This window comes from Stegodyphus dumicola, chromosome 2 (assembly GCF_044657685.1).
Source record: "Stegodyphus dumicola isolate Sdum_Otavi_A_Nest chromosome 2, ASM4465768v1".
Taxonomy (NCBI): domain Eukaryota; kingdom Metazoa; phylum Arthropoda; class Arachnida; order Araneae; family Eresidae; genus Stegodyphus; species Stegodyphus dumicola.
In genome coordinates, this window is record NC_140769.1 from 35,488,322 (window position 1) to 35,509,522 (window position 21,201).

The following is a 21,201-nucleotide window of genomic DNA, read 5'->3' on the forward strand; positions in this document are numbered from 1 at the left end:
TTCTTTAAATTTTCAGCCACGAGAGATCAGGAAACTTGAAAAAATCAGCTAGGCTTTTATCATGGTTCGAACCATAAATATTCAAATCAAAATGCTTATCAATTACACCGCGAGACTATGCAGAGGAGAATGTGATAATTCTTCACAAAATTGTTTGATCATCAGTTTCAGATGAATAATTTGCTTTATTTGTGAATACGAAATAATCGCCTTTGGACGGTATGTTATGTCATATACACATATTTGCTTAACACATGTAAACTCAGCTTAAGCCTAAGACTATATTCCTAAGACTAGAGACTAATTTTAACTTTCTTATATATTCAAAGTACTTTAAAGGTACTGTGAGTACAAATAAATCTACGAAAATTTGAGAATTCTTTAAAGTTTCTCAGGCAAGTTCAAAACATTATTATTAGCCCAGAAGGGGTATTAATTTCGTTTTGACATTTCGTAGCGTTTCACTATAAATGGCGTTTCACTTTTCAAATTGTTGCCACCAAATATTAGAGACTTGTATTATATTTAAAGAAATTAAATAATGAAAAATCTGCATAAATGTATGCATGTTTCTCGCATTGTGATTAAACAACGGTTTATAGAGCCATCCAATTTTGAATAAGGTACGTCTCCCCCCGAATATGGGCCCAAATTCAGAAGCCCAAATTCAGAAATTGGAATTTGTTTTATTATCTATTTTATATTTTCTAAAGTATTTGTGAGTTTTTGATTAAGAAACTCATTTCAAAGCGAGCAATGGCAACACTGTACGGAAAAAAAATTATCTCCAGCGTTGAGAGACTGTGTATCGGAAATTCTAAAGATACGCTTTTTTAAAATTATTTTGGGATATTGCTGTTGAATTGAATTTTATGGTTTAAGTGCGAAGATGAAGATATTAGTAAATAATTGTAATACACGAAACGATAAAAAAGCCCCTTTAGACATAATATAAAATCTGAAATCTTTCATATTTTTTTTATTTCATAATGTTTCATAGTTAATTTAAAACTCATAATTTCAAACATAAGTTAATTTTAAACTCAGCATTTAAAAACTAGACTCTCTACAATAATAAACATTTTTACTTGACCCAATGTTTCTATTTCATTTCCTTATCACATTTGAAATAAAGTTTAAAAAACATTTAAATGAATTTATTATTCTTATAATATGATGAAATAATTTACGTTGACAGAAATGAAGAAAATATTAATGATAGCGCAAACTAATGAAACAGAAATAAATGCGATATCAAATGGGAAATTTGTGTTTAAATATTAAATGCACTTCTGATATGATGAAATATCAATTTAAGCAAAGCAGTGGCACAGCTTAAAAAACGGGAAAAATGCACAATCGCAAAAAAGAAAATTTAAAACATCTAATTATGAGGAACTGTAAGACGGGAATTTTTAGAGTCATTGAGACACTCTTAATCCTAATTCAGAAGAAAAGAATAAATGCCAGCTTTTAAATATTATATTTTCACAATAAATACTAATAAAATGAAAACAGGGATATTGGAAAATACTAATTAAAATATTTTCTAATTAGAAGATTCTGAGAATTTAAAATTGCATAATGAGTAACCGGCGAGTGTTGCTAAATATGTTAAATTAAGTAGAAAAGTTTAATAAGATGCTTGTTATTTATTAATTGGTTTAATTAGGTGTTTTATTATTTTCCTCGACTCTATAAAACTATATAATACTTCCTTCGAAACTTATAAATCATTGTTTTCTAATACTGATGCATATAAAACGTATATAAGTGTTTATTATTGATTCCTTATGCATATAAAGCTTAAAACGCGTTGTTTTATTTTACTTATATTAGAAGCAAAATGCACATTTTTTACAGTATCCTCTACTTTAAGAGAATTTACTTTTTGAGCATTTTATTTTCGTAAAAGCGTTTTAAAGTGTATACTTATTTTCAATTAAACTTTACCCTGTGCTGACGTCAAGGAGAGTAAAACCTTTTTGACAGCAAAAACATGAAACTTTTTCCTTATATTGTAGAGGCATTAGGTTATTTCGAAGCAGGATAGATGAAAAATAAGCAATGCCTTCGCCGGGACTCGAACCACTGATCTCTCGAAAATGCGCCGAACATGTTGACCACTACACCACGAAAGCATGCTAAGAACGCGGAAGAAATACCTTATAATATTTTTCATTGTAAAACTCACTCCAGATTCAAAATTAATGATTTATAGAAAGAAACCATTATTATTATTATGTAAAGTAAAATTTTAATTTTTATCTGCAATATTATATTTTTGGAAAAAAAACCTGACAAGTCCTCAATAGGACAAATTTCAGATATATCATAGCACAAAGGTTTTTTTTTTTTTTTTTTTTTTTTTTTTTTTTTTTAATGTATGGAATCACTTTGAATTGGTACTGATATTTACAGATGTGTTCAGAAGTTTAAATGAACTTGTTTTTATTTTAATACACGGAAAATATTTTTTTAAATTCAAGAAAATTTGAATTCTAAAAAAATGCAGCATATTTTTAAACAAAATCGAGGTATCAAATAATTCATTTCTACGTAAAAATTAAATTAAATAGATCCATTCAATACATTTAGAAATCTTCGTTAACACCCTGCATTTAAAATAAACTAGTGCAGAATTTCTCTTTGGTGCAAAGGAAAAGAAGAGATGAACATCGTTTAGCGTTTCTATGCAACATCTGAAAATGAAAAGCTTTGACATTATTTCCCAAATTTTAGGACAATATTATAGGTATCTGAGTACCTAAAGAAAAGTGCATGTAAAAGAAAATTTCAAAATGAGTATCCAAATGAGTCACGAAACATTTAGGACAATATTATAAGTATCTGAGTACCTAAAGAAAAGTGCATGTAAAAGAAAATTTCAAAATGAGTATCCAAATGAGTCACGAAACATTTAGGACAATATTATAAGTATCTGAGTACCTAAAGAAAAGTGCATGTAAAAGAAAATTTCAAAATGAGTATCCAAATGAGTCACGAAACATTTAGGACAATATTATAAGTATCTGAGTACCTAAAGAAAAGTGCATGTAAAAGAAAATTTCAAAATGAGCATCCAAGTAGATACACTATTTCAGGTCTTCAACATCAGATGTAGCTGATGACAAACCTGAAGAAATTCTCGAGGTTTTACGGATTTAAATCATTATGAAATCTTAATTTTACGCCACCTTTTTCTTACTTTGTCTTATCCCGAGGTTTCCTGCATCCTTCACCGACTAATTTTTCGGCAATCAAAACTAAACAATCATCATTACGATAAGAAGTCTGAGACTTTCCAATCTTGATTGTCTTCCTCATTCTGAAATGCACAATTGTATTTTATAAAATTTATCTAATTTCTATTAACATATGCTTCAGACATGTTATACATATTTCATTTTCTTATATATTTATGTTATTTTTAATCTTATGTGTTACTCGGTGTTACTAAAATATTATATACCGCCCAACCGGTATAGTGTTTAGCGTCTCTGACTGCCGTGCCGAAGGGCCCGGGTTCGAATCCCGGAGAAGGCATGGATGTTTGTAAATGTATAGAGTCGGTGTGGCATGGCGGCACGCTAAATATGCGGCGAGCCGAACGTCATCTCGTGTGGCTTGATGGAAGACCCTCGGAGATGCTCTCCATCAAAACTGGGGAGCGGCAGAACTGAGCCAAGTCGCACTGTCACCTGTTAGGTGCTCCAGGCTGTTGCTAACGGCAAGCGCAATCTACGCTCCTTGCCAGGAGGAATTTCGTGGGCTTGGGCTGACTGCGTCAAACGAGTGAACATAAGCAACAACTATAAAATAGTATATTCTCGCCCTAAAGATACTACTTTCTTTTTTTTTTTAATTAATACCAGTTGTTCTTTAATGTATGCCATTTCTGCGTACAAAAAGCTTCATAGCAGCTCTGAGTTTTCATTCAGTTGGACAAGGCTGCAGAAAAATAAACTACGTTACAAGTATATTTATTATAATACGAATTAAACGAATTCATATTCAATCAGGAATAGCTTTACGGAAGAAAAATTATTGCTTTGGGGTGATTTAATTTTGCATTAAGTTTTTTTCCAAAAAATTACTGATCTGAAAGTCTTAGACTAATCTTAGAATCTTGATACCTTCGGTATTATTTTATGCATCTTCAAAATGCTATTCATACCCTTAACAAGCTTTTAATATGCTTATATATTAATTTTAACTTCAGTGAAAGAATTTTAATATGTCTAACGACTGTCTGAAAACGCTTAAGGGTCTGTGTAAGTAAGACCTTATAATTCTGATTGCGTTTTATTAAATGTCGCATAAGATTTTATGCAAAACTGTCTTTAACGTAACACTCTCAGGAAAGTCATTTTCCATGCATTCCTGCTTATGTTGTAATAAAATTAATCTTTCCTCTTTAAGAATTTTCCGGTTCAACATATTTTTATGCATTTCTCTCGGTATGAATAGCATAGATCCGACAATGAAGCTTTGTTGAATGAATTGTTTCAATATTTTGAAATTAAGTAAACAGAAGACCAAAGAATTATCGTTAAGAAAATGCTGAGTTAAAAAGATAAATTTAAACAATTCTGATGTGGTCATCAGATGACTTCCTTCTACGGCCTATTAAATTACACACATTTTTTGCTGCATTTCATTTAAACTTATTTTTTCGAATTGCATAAGAGCTACATTTATGATTCAATCAATTCAGTTCTCATTTCGCGGCAAGGCAACAGTACATAAAAACACAAAACATCTTAGTTAAATATTTTAAAATACAGAAAAACATAAAACACCAAATACAGTTAAAAACGGCTAAAAACAATTTTTACAATTAAATTTCGAGTTTCTAAGCACAAACAAGCAATTCGGCAATGGGGCACGAAGACATATTTTTCGGTGCACAGAATGTAAAGTTTACTTTTGGTTCCGCTCGTCAAAAAGGCACCGAAGTTAGTGCACCAAAAGTATTGGCCTCGTTAGGCTCAGCCTAACGAGGCCAATACTTTTGGTACTTTTTGGCTAATACTTAAACTTTTAAGTTGTCTATAATTCTGTAATTATTCTACAAAATTTTAATATTCTGATGATACTCGTTTTTGAGTTATGCAGATACATACGTATGTACGTACGTACGTACAGATGTCAAGCAACAATCTCGTCTGAATCCATTTTAAATCCATTTTACAATCCGTTATGGGAAAACTTGTCCTTAGTTCTGTCCGTACGTACAGATGCGACGCAAATGCATCGTTCAAATGAATTTGATAGCGGTCAAAATGGATATTTCCGTTTAAATATGATAACCGAAATTGTTCGCGATTACAATACTTCTTTTACTTCGTACAAGGAAGTAAAAATCCTCAGACTCTACTAGACTGCCAAACGAGTTATCCCTCCGTCTGAAAATATATGACAAAGACTTATGAAAGTTTTAAATAAACCTTTCTATTTAAGCTTGAATTGAACAGAAGGTGCCGCTTGTGCGTACAATCAAAACTCTACTACTTGCGAAGTTAAATTCGTAACTTAAAAAACGTTATCATAGCCGCCAGGGATTGCCGAAATTTGGCCTAACTAAGCTGCCTTAAACTTCAATGGAGCGTTTTAACTTCGGTTTTGCAGATGGCTGGTTCCGAAGTATTAATTGCAAACTTGGGAAAGAGTAAAACTGCTGATATCAAACGCTTCTATATCTAAAACATACGGGCACAAATACGGTTTATGAAGTTGCTTTTTTAGGCTCAAAACAGGCTCTTAGAAATTTAAGGCTCTGAAGGCACATGACTTTGACGAGCTAGCAGATGAAATCCCGAGAATGCTCAAGTAAGTAGGGATAAGGTGGATAAATCATTATCTCGTGTACTGCATAAATGCCAATCGGCTGGAAAGCGACCACAGACAAAGGTCACACCGAGCAAGAAAACAGGTAAATGTCAACAGTTCAAGCTAGGCTACAACGCTTCGGTCTGTACGCATGTGAGCAGCAAATGGTCTGATGAAATTATCTTCTGGTATGATTTGGCAACTAAAAACTTCTGAAAATTTACAGCATCACGTAAGTCCAATTTTAATAAAACGCTTGTTAAGTTTAGTAATGTGGTCCACTATTGATTTGATTTTTAAGCCATCTTGGCTCAGCTTGTTTCTACTAATCAAGTAGCGAGCATTCACAGTTCTTCTCAGAATCATATTCTGTATTACTTGAAGTTTGTAAAAGTTTGTCTTTGAGCCTGAGGCCTGAGCTACATATGCGTACGTTGAATTGGCCTTATACATAGCTAAATCATTCTCTTTTCATTGAGAGACAGTCCAGAGTAATTTCCAAGGAGTACGAAAAGTTGACTGACCGATAATATAAACTTATGGTTCTATCTAAAACGCTCAAATTAATATGGTATATCTAAAACCTCTTCCCTTAAATACTTTTAAATAATTTACATCTTGGTGACAGCTAACGAAAAGGAAAAGTAATAACACAGATAAATCATAAAAACTGGCTAATTAGCACAAAATACCTTATATTACTTGGAAAATTTAATGAAATATTTCTCGAGGAAAGCAGTTAGAAGCCAGTCAGAGAGAGGAAGCCATGTTATTTACATTCATAATTTTAACTAGATTTCAGTGCTAAGAGCTCAGAAAGCGGCTTTTTATTTAACAGAATATGTTTCTTAATTAACAAAGATTTATTACTGCCCTGTTTCATGTATGTAAACACATAAAATGAATTAAAATTTTATTTTTATGTTGTGGAATAAAATATATAAAAACATTTTTAATTACATAGTTTTAATCAAATGCTCTTAAAAGAGAAAAAGTCTTACTCTGTCTTACTTAAAATATATATTTGTCTTACTTAAAATATAGTGTTACTTAAAATATATAAAAACATTTTTTAATTACATAGTTTTAATCAAACGCTCTTAAAAGCGAAAAGGTCTTAATCATTTTATTCATATGTCACTAACAATGAAATTGCGGGGCTGTTACTAATGGTACATTTTATATCAAAAATGTCAAACTGAAATTTAAACGAACTAAATGCTATTATTTTTATGTATGTCATTTTTATATTGTCACTTTAATCGTTCCTTGAAACATTTTGTTTATGTTCTAATACAATTCGTATACAGTAACGTCTAGATTTTATTTTTCATTTCATATGATCAAGAATATTAAAGAAGTTGAAAATTATTTTTTTTACATTTTAGAGCTTTTGTTTAAAATCGTGTAATTAAAAAGGTTTTTTCATGCATTTAGTTCTATGTTTTTTAGTCTATGTAATTCTCAAAACTAATAAATTAAGGAAATCATATTGAGCATAGAAAATTTGTTTTTTTCTAATCTGGAGGAAGATCACGTTTAATTTGCTTAAATTTATATTTGATTTAGAAGTCCGATTCTGTCGTCGCTTAAAATTTTGGGTCTTCTGTTAATGATAAATTAAATCTTTTGTCTTAAAAATGAATCATTAGGAATAACTGCACGCTAATTAAACATAGCGATTTATTTTTAGAAAAAAACACCAAAATTCTGTAAAATTTGATTAGTTTTTAAATATATTGATTTGAAAGATTATTTTTTATTCATGAGTTAAATATTGTAGTAATTAGTCTGACTGTTAATGAAAGATTTGTAAGAAAAAATTCAGCGCGAAATTTTAAGAAAATTCTATGCAGAATTTTGAATAAAAATCCTGTGGAATAGTTTATTGCCTTGCGAATACGTATGCGTAAAAAATTAAAATAAATAAAAAGTTGTTAGAAGGGAGTCAAAACCTAATTTCAAGATTTGGTTCAAAATAAAAAAAAATAGTGCTACAAAGTTAAATAAAACCGTGTAAAAGGATTTCATTATAAAGTCTTGAAGTCAATGCCATGGAATTAATATATTTACATGTGTATGATTATGTTTCGGTTCATTTGATAGCAGCAAAGCAGTGCGTGGTTATCTACGTTGAGGGAGGAATGTTTTCATGGAGAGCTTACAAAGGAAAACTGGTTCGTATTCACGTTAGACATGGGGAAAACCACGAAAATGCCCATGCAGATAATCAGTTCGCCGGGATTCGAACTCCGGACTAAACTACCAGTGTTCAGCGGCTTTACTATACGGCCGTTCGTGGGCCCTGTATGTGATTAGAGTATAACGTTTTTCACTAATTTGTCTATAATAAAATATCGAGGAACCTACTGAACTATATAGCGAATTATCGCTGAGTTCAAGCACTAATTACGTAGTTTCGAGAAGGGTTAAAATTCCCTTTTATTCACTCACAGAAATAATAACAGATGGCCCCTTCTCAGGCTTACAGTAACGCCTTCCCACAGCTTTTAAATCATAATAAGAAAATAAGAAACTAAACTAATACTAACTAAAATAGACTTAGCTAGACACAAATATCTAACGTAGTTGGGCCTTATAGCCGGCAAATATCAACAGCCACGTACAATACGGCCGAACTTCAAGAATGAAATAGCCAGAAGGCAAACACGCGCTACTAAGGACTCCTAAGCACTCTCTCCTTTTGAATTAATTAGAACCTCCTTTAAATACTACTTCTAACTCGTTTGCATTTAACGCGATTTTAAAAACTCATTCCGTAAGGGAGTAGTTGAAAGGAAATGTTTTCAAAATTAAAATGGTATAAAATTAAAATACACCTTACAAGAGAAAGGATTCGTTTTTGAAGTTCTGGCTTTAAAATAATTTATTATGCTCACATGTTCATTTGATATGATCCGGCTTGTGTATAAATAATATTTGCCGAAAAGTCATTTGTAGGAAAAATGAAGGTTCAATTTAAGAGAAATACAATTCAATGTTGCCAGCTTTAAAGAGAACGAAACAGAGTCGTACCCCCAAGGTGGTTCCCATATTCTTTTTGAACTTCCAAAATGTCTGGCATCAGGCATTTTAGAAATATATCGGCATTACCGGCAACAAAAGGATTGCGATAAGGCTTTTGGTAAAATATTTTTGCTTAGATACTCTAAAAGTAAACAAAAACTTTGGTGTTCTTGATTTACGAACAGCCTCATTCAAGAAAATAGTTTATTGCGAACAGTTAACCCATTGATATCCTTCCAATATTAAACTAATTTTCTTCCAATGCAAAAGATTAAGAGGGTTTAAAATTAAATTTCTGAATTTTACATGTACATCTGTTATTTATACAGAGTTTTAACCTAGTTACACTAGGTTATTTTGAATTAGGAGACATGAAAAATGAGCAATGTTGTCGCCGGGACTCGAAGCTGGACCTCTCGAATACGTGCCGAGTGTGCTACTGTTGCACCACGAAGGCATGCAGAAAGAAGTGAGAAAATACCTTGCATACCCTCCTTTCAAAGTGCGACTGGAGATTAGCGACCTAATCGCCAAATCCTGGTGATGAAGAATCATCATCCACCACCTTTTTAGTTCGCGCCCCACTGTAGATACATTAGGTTATTTTGATGCAGGAAACATGAAAGATGAATAATGTCCTCGCTGGGATTCGAACCTGGATCTGTCAAATACGCGCCGTGTGTGCTTCCGTTATATCACGAAGGCATGCAAAAATAAGGGAGAAAATACGAGAAACGGAAAAAAAATGAAGTAAATGTTAAACAAAATTAAGTTTAATATTAAGTAAGTTAAAGTAAGTATCACAAAAGATAAAAACTTAAATGAAATAAAAATATAGCCTCATAGATAATAAAATCACAAATCAAAAACATAAGAAAAACGAATAAAAACTGATAAGTTAATTACTTTTCTCACTAAAAAGAAGAGACGACAAGAATTCTAAATATTCTTGAACCCAGATACTTAAAAGTTTTTAAATCTCTCTAAACTTTCGAATCTCTCGAATTTTTCGTATAAGAATAATAAAACGAAAAAGCTGAAAAACTTACACTTAATAATAATAGAAGCTTTACTAAGTAAATTAATTAAGTAAACTTTTACTTAATTAATACGGTCAATGAAAGAAAATTCAACAATGCATTTTTTAAACACATCTGTATTCCTTAAGAAGGTATGAATCAGAATTTGAGAATGAAATACATAATCGAACTTGAAATTATCTGAAAATTCCTTTTTTATTATATGATAAAAAAATATTTGAGTAACGGTTCAATTTCTTTACTTTTTTCCAGAACTGTTTTAAACCATAGGAAAGAAGTTGTAAAAGATAATACAGAAAAATACTAAACATGATACACTAAAATCCACCACTATGTTTTCCAGATCCACTGAAATTATAGTAATTGCTTTTATAATGAATGCTTATATCGGACACTAATAAAATCAAACTTTTCAAAGTTGCATTGTGGTTAAAAAGTACTAAATTGTTTAACAACTTTTGATTGAGGATTCAAACGATTATAATAATGAAAACTTTACTAAAATTAGAGTTCTCGAATTGTGAACATTCGAAGATTCGAATGCCTCATCCTTAGTATAAACAACCCAGGAATTTTCTCTCACCTCTATCACTTCTGATAAAAAAAAAGAGATTCTATGATTTGTAGACCAATTTAAAATTATGGATAGGAGAATAAAATTTCAGGAGATTAAAATGTTGAATAAAAGACAAACCTTTAAAACCAAAAAAAAAAGTCAGTTAAAACTTATTATCTGATATTTTAACTTAACAGATAAAATGCAAGCTAAATGTTATCCTTGCACAGTGAAATAGATGAAAGGATTCAAAAATTCTATTCAAATTAATAATTCCCTCTTCGTAGGCAGGTAGCCCGCGTGTGCTTTACCATAATTAAATAAACCAAACTAAACCATTACAAGTACTAATACACTTACATTTCCTCAGAAACTACAAATGCTGCTTAGTAAATTAGGTGCATAATTAAAAATCTTGGATCTTCAGGTTCATTTTCTCAATAAAATTTGATACAAATTATTTGGCAACGGCTCAAAATTCAACAGAGTGTCTAAATAGTCCTAGTAGACAATAGGAGTGAAGTGCGTTGCGCAACGTTTATATAGTATCATGGTTTGAGTTGCTAGAATCTTTCAAGTCATATTATTAAAAGTTTATCTATGTCCAGAATATCCTTCAATGACCGTGTACAAGACACCAACAAAAGCTGCCGTTAGGAAATACTCCACAGAGGTAGAGAACGCTGATGTGCTTTGCCATAATCTAATGATATACTTCAATTTATACCCCAAAACTATCAGAACGATTTGAGACAGCGCAGCGAAACGATTACTTGTTTACGCATATTTCATCTTGGCTAACTGAAACAACTTCATATAGCAGCAGCAATTGCTGCAACAGTGTTGCTATATTCATTTTCTTTTTTTACTGAAAGCTTCTAATAAATGACAATGAAACAAATTTCTCCAAAGTTTTACATTAAAACCCTTAATGATCTCTTTGGTTAGAAATTGAAAGATTCAAATGATAGAAAAAAGAGAAGACTCAAGCTTTCGAATTTCAGATCTGTTTCAGGATTCTCAAAATTTGAGGACTCTATCCGTGTGTATAATAAATTCGCAAGGAGAAATTTTTCATTCGGAATATTATTTAATCGAACATAGGGCTAAGCAAATTAAATAATAATTGAAAAAGTCCTAATTCTATAAACTTGCTCACCAGCGGCCAAGCGGTAAAGTCGCTGATCACTGGTAGTTCGGTCCGAGGTTCGAATCCCGCGAACGGGCTGGCTGCATGGGCGTTTTCGTGGTTTTCCCCATGTGTAACGTGTATACGAGCCAGTTTTCCTTAGAAAGTCCTCCACGAAGGCATCCCTTCCCTTAGGCAGATAGCCCTCGAGGCTTTGCCATAATCGCACACACATCTATAAACTTAACGTAGTTAAAATGCAAATCAACAGGAAATTATAAAATTGTTTCTATAAGGTATTTTTAATAAATATTGGCCACATCGTTGCCATCTAATAAAACTAAGTCGTTGCTTTTTAAATACAATTCAAGTAAAGGCAAAAGTAGAGACAAATGCAACCTATGTATATATTATTACAATATTTAAATGTTACTGTTAAGTTCTGTTTCATATACAAGTGGTTGAACACAGATTATTCAAAATATTAATTTGAAACAAAATTTTTATAACAGAGATACATGACTAATCTTCTCTTAATAATTATGTTAATGATGTAAACGCCAATAAAATAGACTATCTTTCTCCCATATCAAATTTTTTTTTAAGCGACAGTAAAATCTCTACATAAAAGTAGAGACAGACGATTAATAAGAGTCTTATAATAATCTTATGTTCATTGAAAATCATCGAAATATTAATTAAAAAATACATACTGTTTCCAGATTGCTACATGTATAAGTGCTGATATACTCCGAAGTTACGCGATAGGTGAGAGAAACAAAATGCCCATTAAGTCGGGTATTTAACTTTGCCCTTGCTCCTATTTTAATTAAATAGGACATAAGGGCTGAAAAATAGTTGTCTAGAAGAAAAACAGGCGATTAAAAATGCAGTCTTCATACATAAAAATATAAAATATCATTAAAATAAATTTTCTATATACAATATAGTTATTTCGATGACGATGGCTTTATAAACTTTAACAAACTCCTACGAACACTCAGTTCACAATTACAGAATGGGGAAAAAAAGGACTTCGTTCTTTCTGTGCGAAAAAATAAAACAGTGACTGCACTCTTTTATATAAACTTAAAATAACAGCACATCCTGTGAACCTAATTATAAATCAATTGCAATTTACGAAGATAGATATGAAGTTTTATTTATCCGCAGCGGTTCTCAACCTTTTGACTAACGCGTACCATCCAAACAAAAATTGAAAGTCTTCAGTACCACCACTACATTTTACAATGATTATTTTTCAATTTTTCAATAGAAATATTAAACAGAAATATATTTTGTCATTTTCGCATCCTATTGGCTATTTGTATTAAATATGCACACAAAAAATATTAGATTAAAGCCTGTTTACCATTTTGATTATGAAAATTTAAGTTATAATACTATAATTCTAAAATTTTAAATAAAATGTGGGCCTGTTTAAAAGAAATCAATTTCTTTATGTCTGGTCGTATTTCACTTAGCTTTAACCGTAAATTAGAATCCACTTTCAATTTTGTTCTGTATTTATTTTTCAAGTATGACATGACAGGAAATTCTTGTTCACACAAAAAAGTTGCGCAAAAAGGCAATAAAAATTTAATAGCTTAATTTGAAATGCCCTAAATTCTTTTTTTATTGTTCAACCAAAAGTTAACCAATGAAATCTTCAGTTAGAGTTCAATCACGGGAAATTTCCATCAATTGTTCTTTTTCTTCACGAGATTTTTTAATTTAATAGTTAAAAATAGTTTGTTTCTTTGCGTACCACCTACTTTTCACTTTTGTACTACCAATGGTATGAGAATCAGTGATTTATAGCATTTAGCGCAAATTATTCTGCTTTGATGCATATTATTTCTTTAAAGTTAACTTTAATATATATGTAGAGTTATGTTTACTTTAGCAGCATTTTCTGAGTCTCTGACAATTTAAAATGAAAACTAATTAATTACAAACATAAATATATAAAATGAAGCAAAAATAACTGCTTAATTTCGAGTTTACTTAAGTCGGAGGTAACGTAAGTCGGTTTATTACAGTAATACACGGCTATAATTTAGAACAGAAGTGGAATCTTATGTTTCGTGGATTGACAACAGTTTCCTAGCTTGACCGAACCCAATTGAATTAAAGTACATTAAGGTACCTACAGATAAAGTTACTTTGGTTGAAGACTTAGTAAGAACATTTTAAAAGAAATCCGATATTAAAGTTACACATAAGGAAAAACCACACAAAATTCCTGCCCGTTTAATTCCATGAGTCTAGCCCATAGTAAACTAAAAACGTTTCATGCATTTAGTTATTCAGCAGCTGATCATTCTTAATTTGAATGTATGGTGTGGTGGTGGTGTATTTAATTATGGCAAAGCACGCTAGGGCTATCTGCCTAAGGGGAGGGATGCCTTCGTGGAGGACTTTCTAAGGGAAACTGGCTCGTACACGTTACACATGGGGAAAACCACGAAACCGCCCATGCAGCCAGCCCGTTCGCGGGATTCGAACCTCAGACCGAACTACCAGTGTTCAGCGACTTTACCGCTCAGCCGCTGGTGGGCCAATTTGAATGTATGTAACGTTATCACATAACAAACACTGTAGCCCATCTTTCAGATTTTAATTAAATACAAATTAGCAGTATTAATTGTTTCTATTTCATTTATTATTAATATCGCAGATGTATCTAGAATTAAAAAATTACGTCACTTATTGCAGAGACTCAAAGCATAAAAATGCATTAAAGTAGTAATAATTAAGTTTGTAAGTTACCAATAACTAAACAAAAGAACAAATGGTAAAAATACATAATGTTTGTATTTAAAAAAGTAATCTTTCAGGGCCCGTTTTTGCGCTGAAAGGAAATGTGATTTTAATTTTATATGGTGCTGTATTTGATGGAAATTTTTAAATGAGTTTTGTAAAGCTATTAGAAATAGTAAAAGTGATTTGAAATTGAGAAATTTGTTAAATTGAATTTAAATTCATTTTTCTTGAAATAGTTATTGCACTGAAAAATTTTCATCAAAAGTTATACAGATATGTGTGTTTGTATACTTGAAGTACGTACCATCAAAAAATATTTTCAGTCAGAGGTTTAAATTAGCTTATTATTTCTTTCCATAGAAGGAAGCAATCGAAACATTTTCCATGTTTCATTGTCTTCGTTTTATAATATTTTTTTAGTTTTCTTTTCATTATACAACGGATTTCATTCGTTTTAGGTTTTCGGCAATAATATTATAATATACTGAACTTATATGCATAATTCAAGCATTTTATTTTTAAAGTTTTGAGAACTAAAACATTGGAAGTGTAATCTCACTTCCAATGTTTCACTTCCAATTCCAAAGGAACAATATATGTTATACTTTATACAGACTTTTTTTTATTTTATAAAGAGCTCTTTTTTAATTTTTATAAAGTTCTTTTTATTTAGAAAACCTCCCAATACCAATCGCAACTCTATATGGCAGTAAATCTATTAAATATGAATTAGTAGTTAAAAACTGGTAAATGAATCTCGGAAATATTAAACTCTGAAAATATCTTAGAATGTACATAATTTTAAATTTTGTGATCTTAATTTGCATGAATGAACTTTGTAAATAAATTTGTTTCATGTTTCTCTTCCTATTAACCCAAGCAATCTAGTCAAATATTTGAGTTATGGTAAGATTATTTACATTCACGGTAACTTCGTACACGCATGCATAGCATAGACTCCTTAACAATATTGTATTTCTAGATGTTCTCCTTTTGATAAATTCTAAGATATAATTTATTTATCATCTGTATTTCAGAAGCACCTTTTTTAATAATTCTGTTCACAGCATCCTCTAAAATTTACATACTAGAAATGGGCCTGTAAAATTTTCGAAGTTACGTAATTCTGCTCAAACATTTTTATTTTTGCTCATTAATGCTGGAACAAATCTCTTTCTTATCTCATAATGTGACTGTAATGCCAGAATCATCAGATAAGGAAATTTAAACCAAATCAGATAAGGAACGCAAGCCGCAGTTTGAATTCAAATTAAGATTTTTCTTGCACTTGACCTAAAGCTGAAGAAATATAACTTTCATTTCTTTTAAAATAAAACTCATACAAGCGCCTACCTAAATTTTGTAATGCTTTTATTCCGTTTTCAGTAGCGGATGTGAACAACAAAGAATTCATGTTCCGATTATGTCTTAGAATAACAGGATTCGAGCCACAACTGATTCATTTCTCCGCTGTTAAGTGGTTATCGCAGTTATTTAAATGCTGTATGAGCTTGACCATTAATTAATAGAATTATATTGTATGTATATCAGTGTATAATTGCGCATATTTGGGCAAAAAGAAATCTGGAGCCCATTTGCCAATATCAGGTTCCAAATATCTAACAAAACCATTAATTATTTTTTATTTTTTAACATATATTCAGATATTAATATATAGAAACTATACGTAATATTAAGATATATCAGTAGAAAGAAATTATTGACTTTACCGATGCGAACTGGGGCATTTTAGGAAATCAAGTAACAATTATGAAATATGTTCAATTTATCACACCAAATTAAATTAAGTTGTAAGCATTTGAATTTCAAAAATTTTATTAGAATAATAGATACATTGCATCTATCAGAGCACACTCATGTATTTTTAAACTTATACGCAACACGAAATGGAAGTAGTAGGTTTCTAGATATTTCTAACATTATTTATCCAATATTGGTAAATGATATTATTTACCTACAATGTTTGAGGTTTAGTAATCTTCAAAATTTTACCGTAACATAAAATCTCATTTAGAGTTAGATGTTTGGGAGGCATAACAGTTGCAATACCATTTTCGTTGATAAAACAAATAAAATTGAAGATACTGAAAATACTACTTTTCCATCCGTAAGAACTGTAGTCACAATTTGGAGGAAATTCTACTCAAATTGTGACTACAGTTCTTCTTCTTAATAATATGACGATTTCTTTAACAAAACGTTTAGAGAATTATAATTTATTCCTGTAGAATAATACAATATTATATTATGTATATTTTAGACTACTTTGAAATAATGCGCACATCTTCTTGGAAAGGCGCATATGCAGCCTAAATCACAAGCAAGCAAAAATAAGCAAAATCGCATCTTGACATCATTTGCACAGTAAAGAAGAATGCGACTTCTAGAAATCTATCATCTCTATCAAAAATGTATACTTATAATAATCGTTAAGAAATGTATGTTTTCGAATAAAATATACTTTTTCTCAGCTGTATTGAAAACTAAGTACTCCCACTTTAAACAGAGCCCAGCGTTAAAATTTTCATTGTTGTAGCACAATGCAATTTAATCTTTCCCTCAAAACAAGTAAGCGAGGCGTACCTGTAGAGTCTTAGATTTCACTACATTCTGATACATTAACTCAATGACGAGATGACGACTTTCAGAAGTTTATAAACTACATTGTAACAAATTAAGTTACGCATAAGATACATATTTATTAATTTAATTGCGCAATATAAGAATGCTTTCGATAGAAGAATGCTTTTATTTAATGTCTTTCACAACGCATCAGGTAAATAAACATCGTTGCTCTCCTAAAAACATGGAAGTGTAGAAGGTACTAGAACATTTCTCGATGTTCCATTTTCTACAATACTATATTTCTTTCTTTTTTAAAAGTTTTGTAAAATGTTTCTTTTCCTGTGATTACATTTATTTATTACGATTTTCATACATTTTGAATATACCTCATTCGACCATTAACTTTTAAATTATCCCAAAATTACTTTTGTTGCGATAAAATATTAATTTCTCATTTACTTCAAGATTTAAATTTCTTTTTATATAACATCTTAATTTAAAACATCGTCATATGTTAAGTTTGTTTCGACCGATTCATTTACGTCAAAAGTTTCTGCAGTTAGTGAAACAAATGATTATTTTATTACGCGGATTACTCTTCGATTACTATGCGGAATTCGATTGCAAGGTTTAACACACGTGTAACATTTGTAAAATAGTTTCTTAAATCTACATTAGAGGGATTTAGTGAAAAAAAATTAGTTAACTTAATACATATCATAGATTTCAATCCTAGCAGGGAAATATTACTTTTGTGTTTTCCTGTATAAAGTTAATTAAATTCCCTTATTGGTAAATCAAATAAGTTTGTAGTGATCAATTATGTGTCCGTACATAATTCTTCGTTCTCTGCAGCTCAGTCAGAAATTCTTATTAATCTTATATTTTTCTAAGTACACTATTTCGGATGTCTGCAAGTTTGCATTTTCTTTCTTATAACATACAGTGCATTTAGACACTAGTACAGTTGTGCATTATTAACACTGCAATGCTAAAATTCAAGTGCATTTGAATACTAGTGAAATTCTTACTTCGCATGTGCGCTAAGATGTTCCCTTTAACTTTTGTTAAAGCATACATAAACATTGTACTGTAAACATACATTAAAAGTTAAGTCTAAATTTAATATGCGTTTTATTGAATATTGTACATGAACAATACGCATATAACTTTAATTAAAAGCTTTCACTAAAACTGCACTATGGATGTAATGTAAACGATTCTACACTTTAGGGAGCCATACCTACTAAAACCAAGGTGTTATCCTATTCGCAAAACATTTTACAAAGTTAATTTGAAATAAATTTAACTGTTTTATTAAAATAATAATGTGTGCTTATTGTTCCAGGCCGTGTACATAAATAATGGTAAAATGCTTCTGCGATACCAGTATGCATCTTTAATTGTCTTTTTATAAAACGTCCATCACCATTGTTTAAGAAACAAAGCATTTATAATAGCATTCCGCTAAGCTAAAGTAACATAATAATGAAATTACCAGTATTGTTACAAACTTTGAAATATTTTTGTAAACCTTATACAATTATTTTACCGAATTCATTCAATTTACAATACATATTCTTTTTAATGAAAAATTATTTCTTTAATGCAGTATATCAAGAACCAAACCTTGTTCAAAGTTTTCAGTATTTAAAAATTGAAACAGTAATTTTCTAAATGTTTATTTTGATAATTATAAATATTATTTATAAATATGATATTTATAAATATATTCTACCCTAGAAACTATGAGTATTTATTTTATTCGCGTTTAACATTTTTTTAAAGAATGATATTACTATTTCTCGCCATGTTCTAAGAGAAGGTCCTAAGTTATGTGCACTTGAAGTCATGTAATATATAAAATGCGTTTACGAATTTTTTTTTTTTTCACAATTAGTTTAACGAACAACAGAATATATGGCATTTTCACGCACAAAATCAGAAATAAATTTAAGATTTCAAAGGAACTTTTGAATTCAAATGTATAATGTTAAATTAATTTAGCTCTGACAGTTCAAACATTAATATTTGGCAAAACCCATTGATATCATACTTCAATCAGACCGCACTGCATACTAAATAAAACACAAATAATACTTCTTCTAATAAAGTCTAATACTCTCTTTTTATTACTGTACTTAATAAGCCTAATAATACTCATATTACTGTCTTTTTATCTTATAAAGTAATACTACATACTTAAAAAGATAAAAAGTCATCTAATACTTCTAATTTATTTCATTATTTGTATAGTATGATGCTGAAAGTTACTGACATATATTCCTTGTAACGTCACACGTAATGTGAATTTTGTGATTCGGATGATATATGTAAAACATCTGCGGTTACTTCCCAAAACATATTGCACTTGGTATACATTATGAAGCTCAACTCATTTTAATGCCACAACTACAAACAGTACTTTCAAAATTACTGAATTACTACCTAAACTTATATGAAAAATAAAAATTAATGGGTACTTACTCAGTCCATCAAACTTCCGGATTATGCTGTCAATGAAAATATTCTGTGGAGCTACATGTCCTCTTTTCACTGGCATTTTAGGCCGATTAAAATAGTGTTATTTTAATCGGATTCTATTATCAAAAAGAATGTAGTATTCCATAGACTGCTAATGTCCCACTGAAGTTTACAAATATAGGAAAAGAAGGCAAAATTGGTGCGTTTAAATACAAAATATGCATCTTTAGCAATTCTTGGTAATAAAAAACGCTTCAATGTACTAAATAGCTCATCAAGAACCTATAATTTTCAACTTCTCGAAAGAAAAAATACGAAGTAGTTTAATGTGCATATATAACAAAGTTGCTTCAGTGTCTTAACAACTCTACGAACACTGCAATGCTAAAATTCAACTGTTTCTCTGTGCACTAGAAGTTTTAATCTACGTGTTCTCGTATCCTTAGTATTCTAGAAGTATAACAGCTGATGTGCAATAAAATATTTCATTTTTGCTTGAAAGTCTTTCAGATTTTATCACCTATGACTCTGAATTAAACTAAATTCTCAAATTCAATTACTTTAAGAAATATTAATTAGCAATATAGACTAAAAGTCTTTTCTTGTTCTGGTACAAATGCTTAAAGCATAAAATTTTCTTTCGCGTTTAGCTTTTTAAACTGTCAAAAAAATAGATTTAACGTGAAACGCAGATTGCGTTAAAGGCCTTTATGGTTTTTCAGTGCAAAAAAATAATTACAAATTCTTAATTTTTTCTTTAATGTTTAAAATTTTGCGAAACTATTGAATGTTGTATTCCAATTGTAGCAAAACACATCCAATATAGATATATGTATATATGTTGATTTTACTGTTTTAGAAAATTTCTCTCCATTGATCAATCACATTTAGAACAAAATTCTTGACAGTTCAGTCTGATCTCCAGTATAAAAACGGCTTCATTTCCACACATAATTTTCTTTATCCAATGTTTCGTTCCAAGGAGCTAGTAGTTGACGCAAATTTCCACCAGTTTGTAGAGTAAACATACCGTAAGTTCCGCCGTTAGGATAAAATTCCTGCTCCTTAGTACGTCAGTCTCTCCTAGAGTCAGAAGAGCATTTGTCAACGAATACAAACGAAAGGCATTCTGAAAAAGCACATCTGCGCATTATTATGCGCAACGATCGATTCAGTGGAATATTCCACGCGGTCGCTTCATCATAACATTAAAAATTCTTTTCTTACGAATTTAAAATTTTTAAGTCACCTATTTCAGAGTGGTGATGGAAAGAGAAACATGGTTTTCTTTTTGTGGATCGTTCTTATAAATCCTGTAGAAAAGGCTTAAAATGTCTTTCCAGGTAAGCTTTTCCAGATAATTGGAATCAAAGGATTCATTCGCGTGGCGTAACCACTCACTTACTGAACGTATATGTTAGGAAGAGTTTTCCATGGCTTACTGGGAAGCGCAAGAGTAGAAAATGATATGGAGGAACACAAGCAGCGCCATCTATCGCTCGATATAGGCAGTAAAAGATAAGCACTTTTTAAATTGAACACAGGTCTTCAGTTATGAGCTGCCTGGTTTCTAGGACATTTAAAACATCACTTGTCATTAAGGTTATCATCTGGCCAAATTTCTAGGTATTTCAAATTTAATGAGGTATTTTAGTTTACAGTCGGAAGTTTCATATTTGTAATTAACTCGCTCAGAAATTCTTCGAAAAATCATACCAGATTTGAATATATCCGAATTTAAATTTTAGTCACTAATGGAAATTGTTTAATTACATAGCAGA

General features: G+C 30.6%; 1 protein-coding gene across 2 annotated transcripts in view; it reads right to left on the minus strand.

Moving 5' to 3' along the window:
- The window catches only part of LOC118187877 (voltage-gated inwardly rectifying potassium channel KCNH6-like), a 925,365-nt gene extending 904,571 nt beyond the window's left edge, over positions 1-20,794 (minus strand). For both annotated transcript variants that reach the window (XM_085810566.1, XM_085810565.1), the window contains exon 1: positions 19,424-20,794. In XM_085810566.1, the coding sequence (XP_085666692.1) occupies positions 19,424-19,499 (76 nt within the window). In that variant the 5' untranslated portion in view covers positions 19,500-20,794. The remainder of the gene's footprint in view (positions 1-19,423) is intronic.
- Between the last annotated feature and the right edge of the window lie 407 nt (positions 20,795-21,201).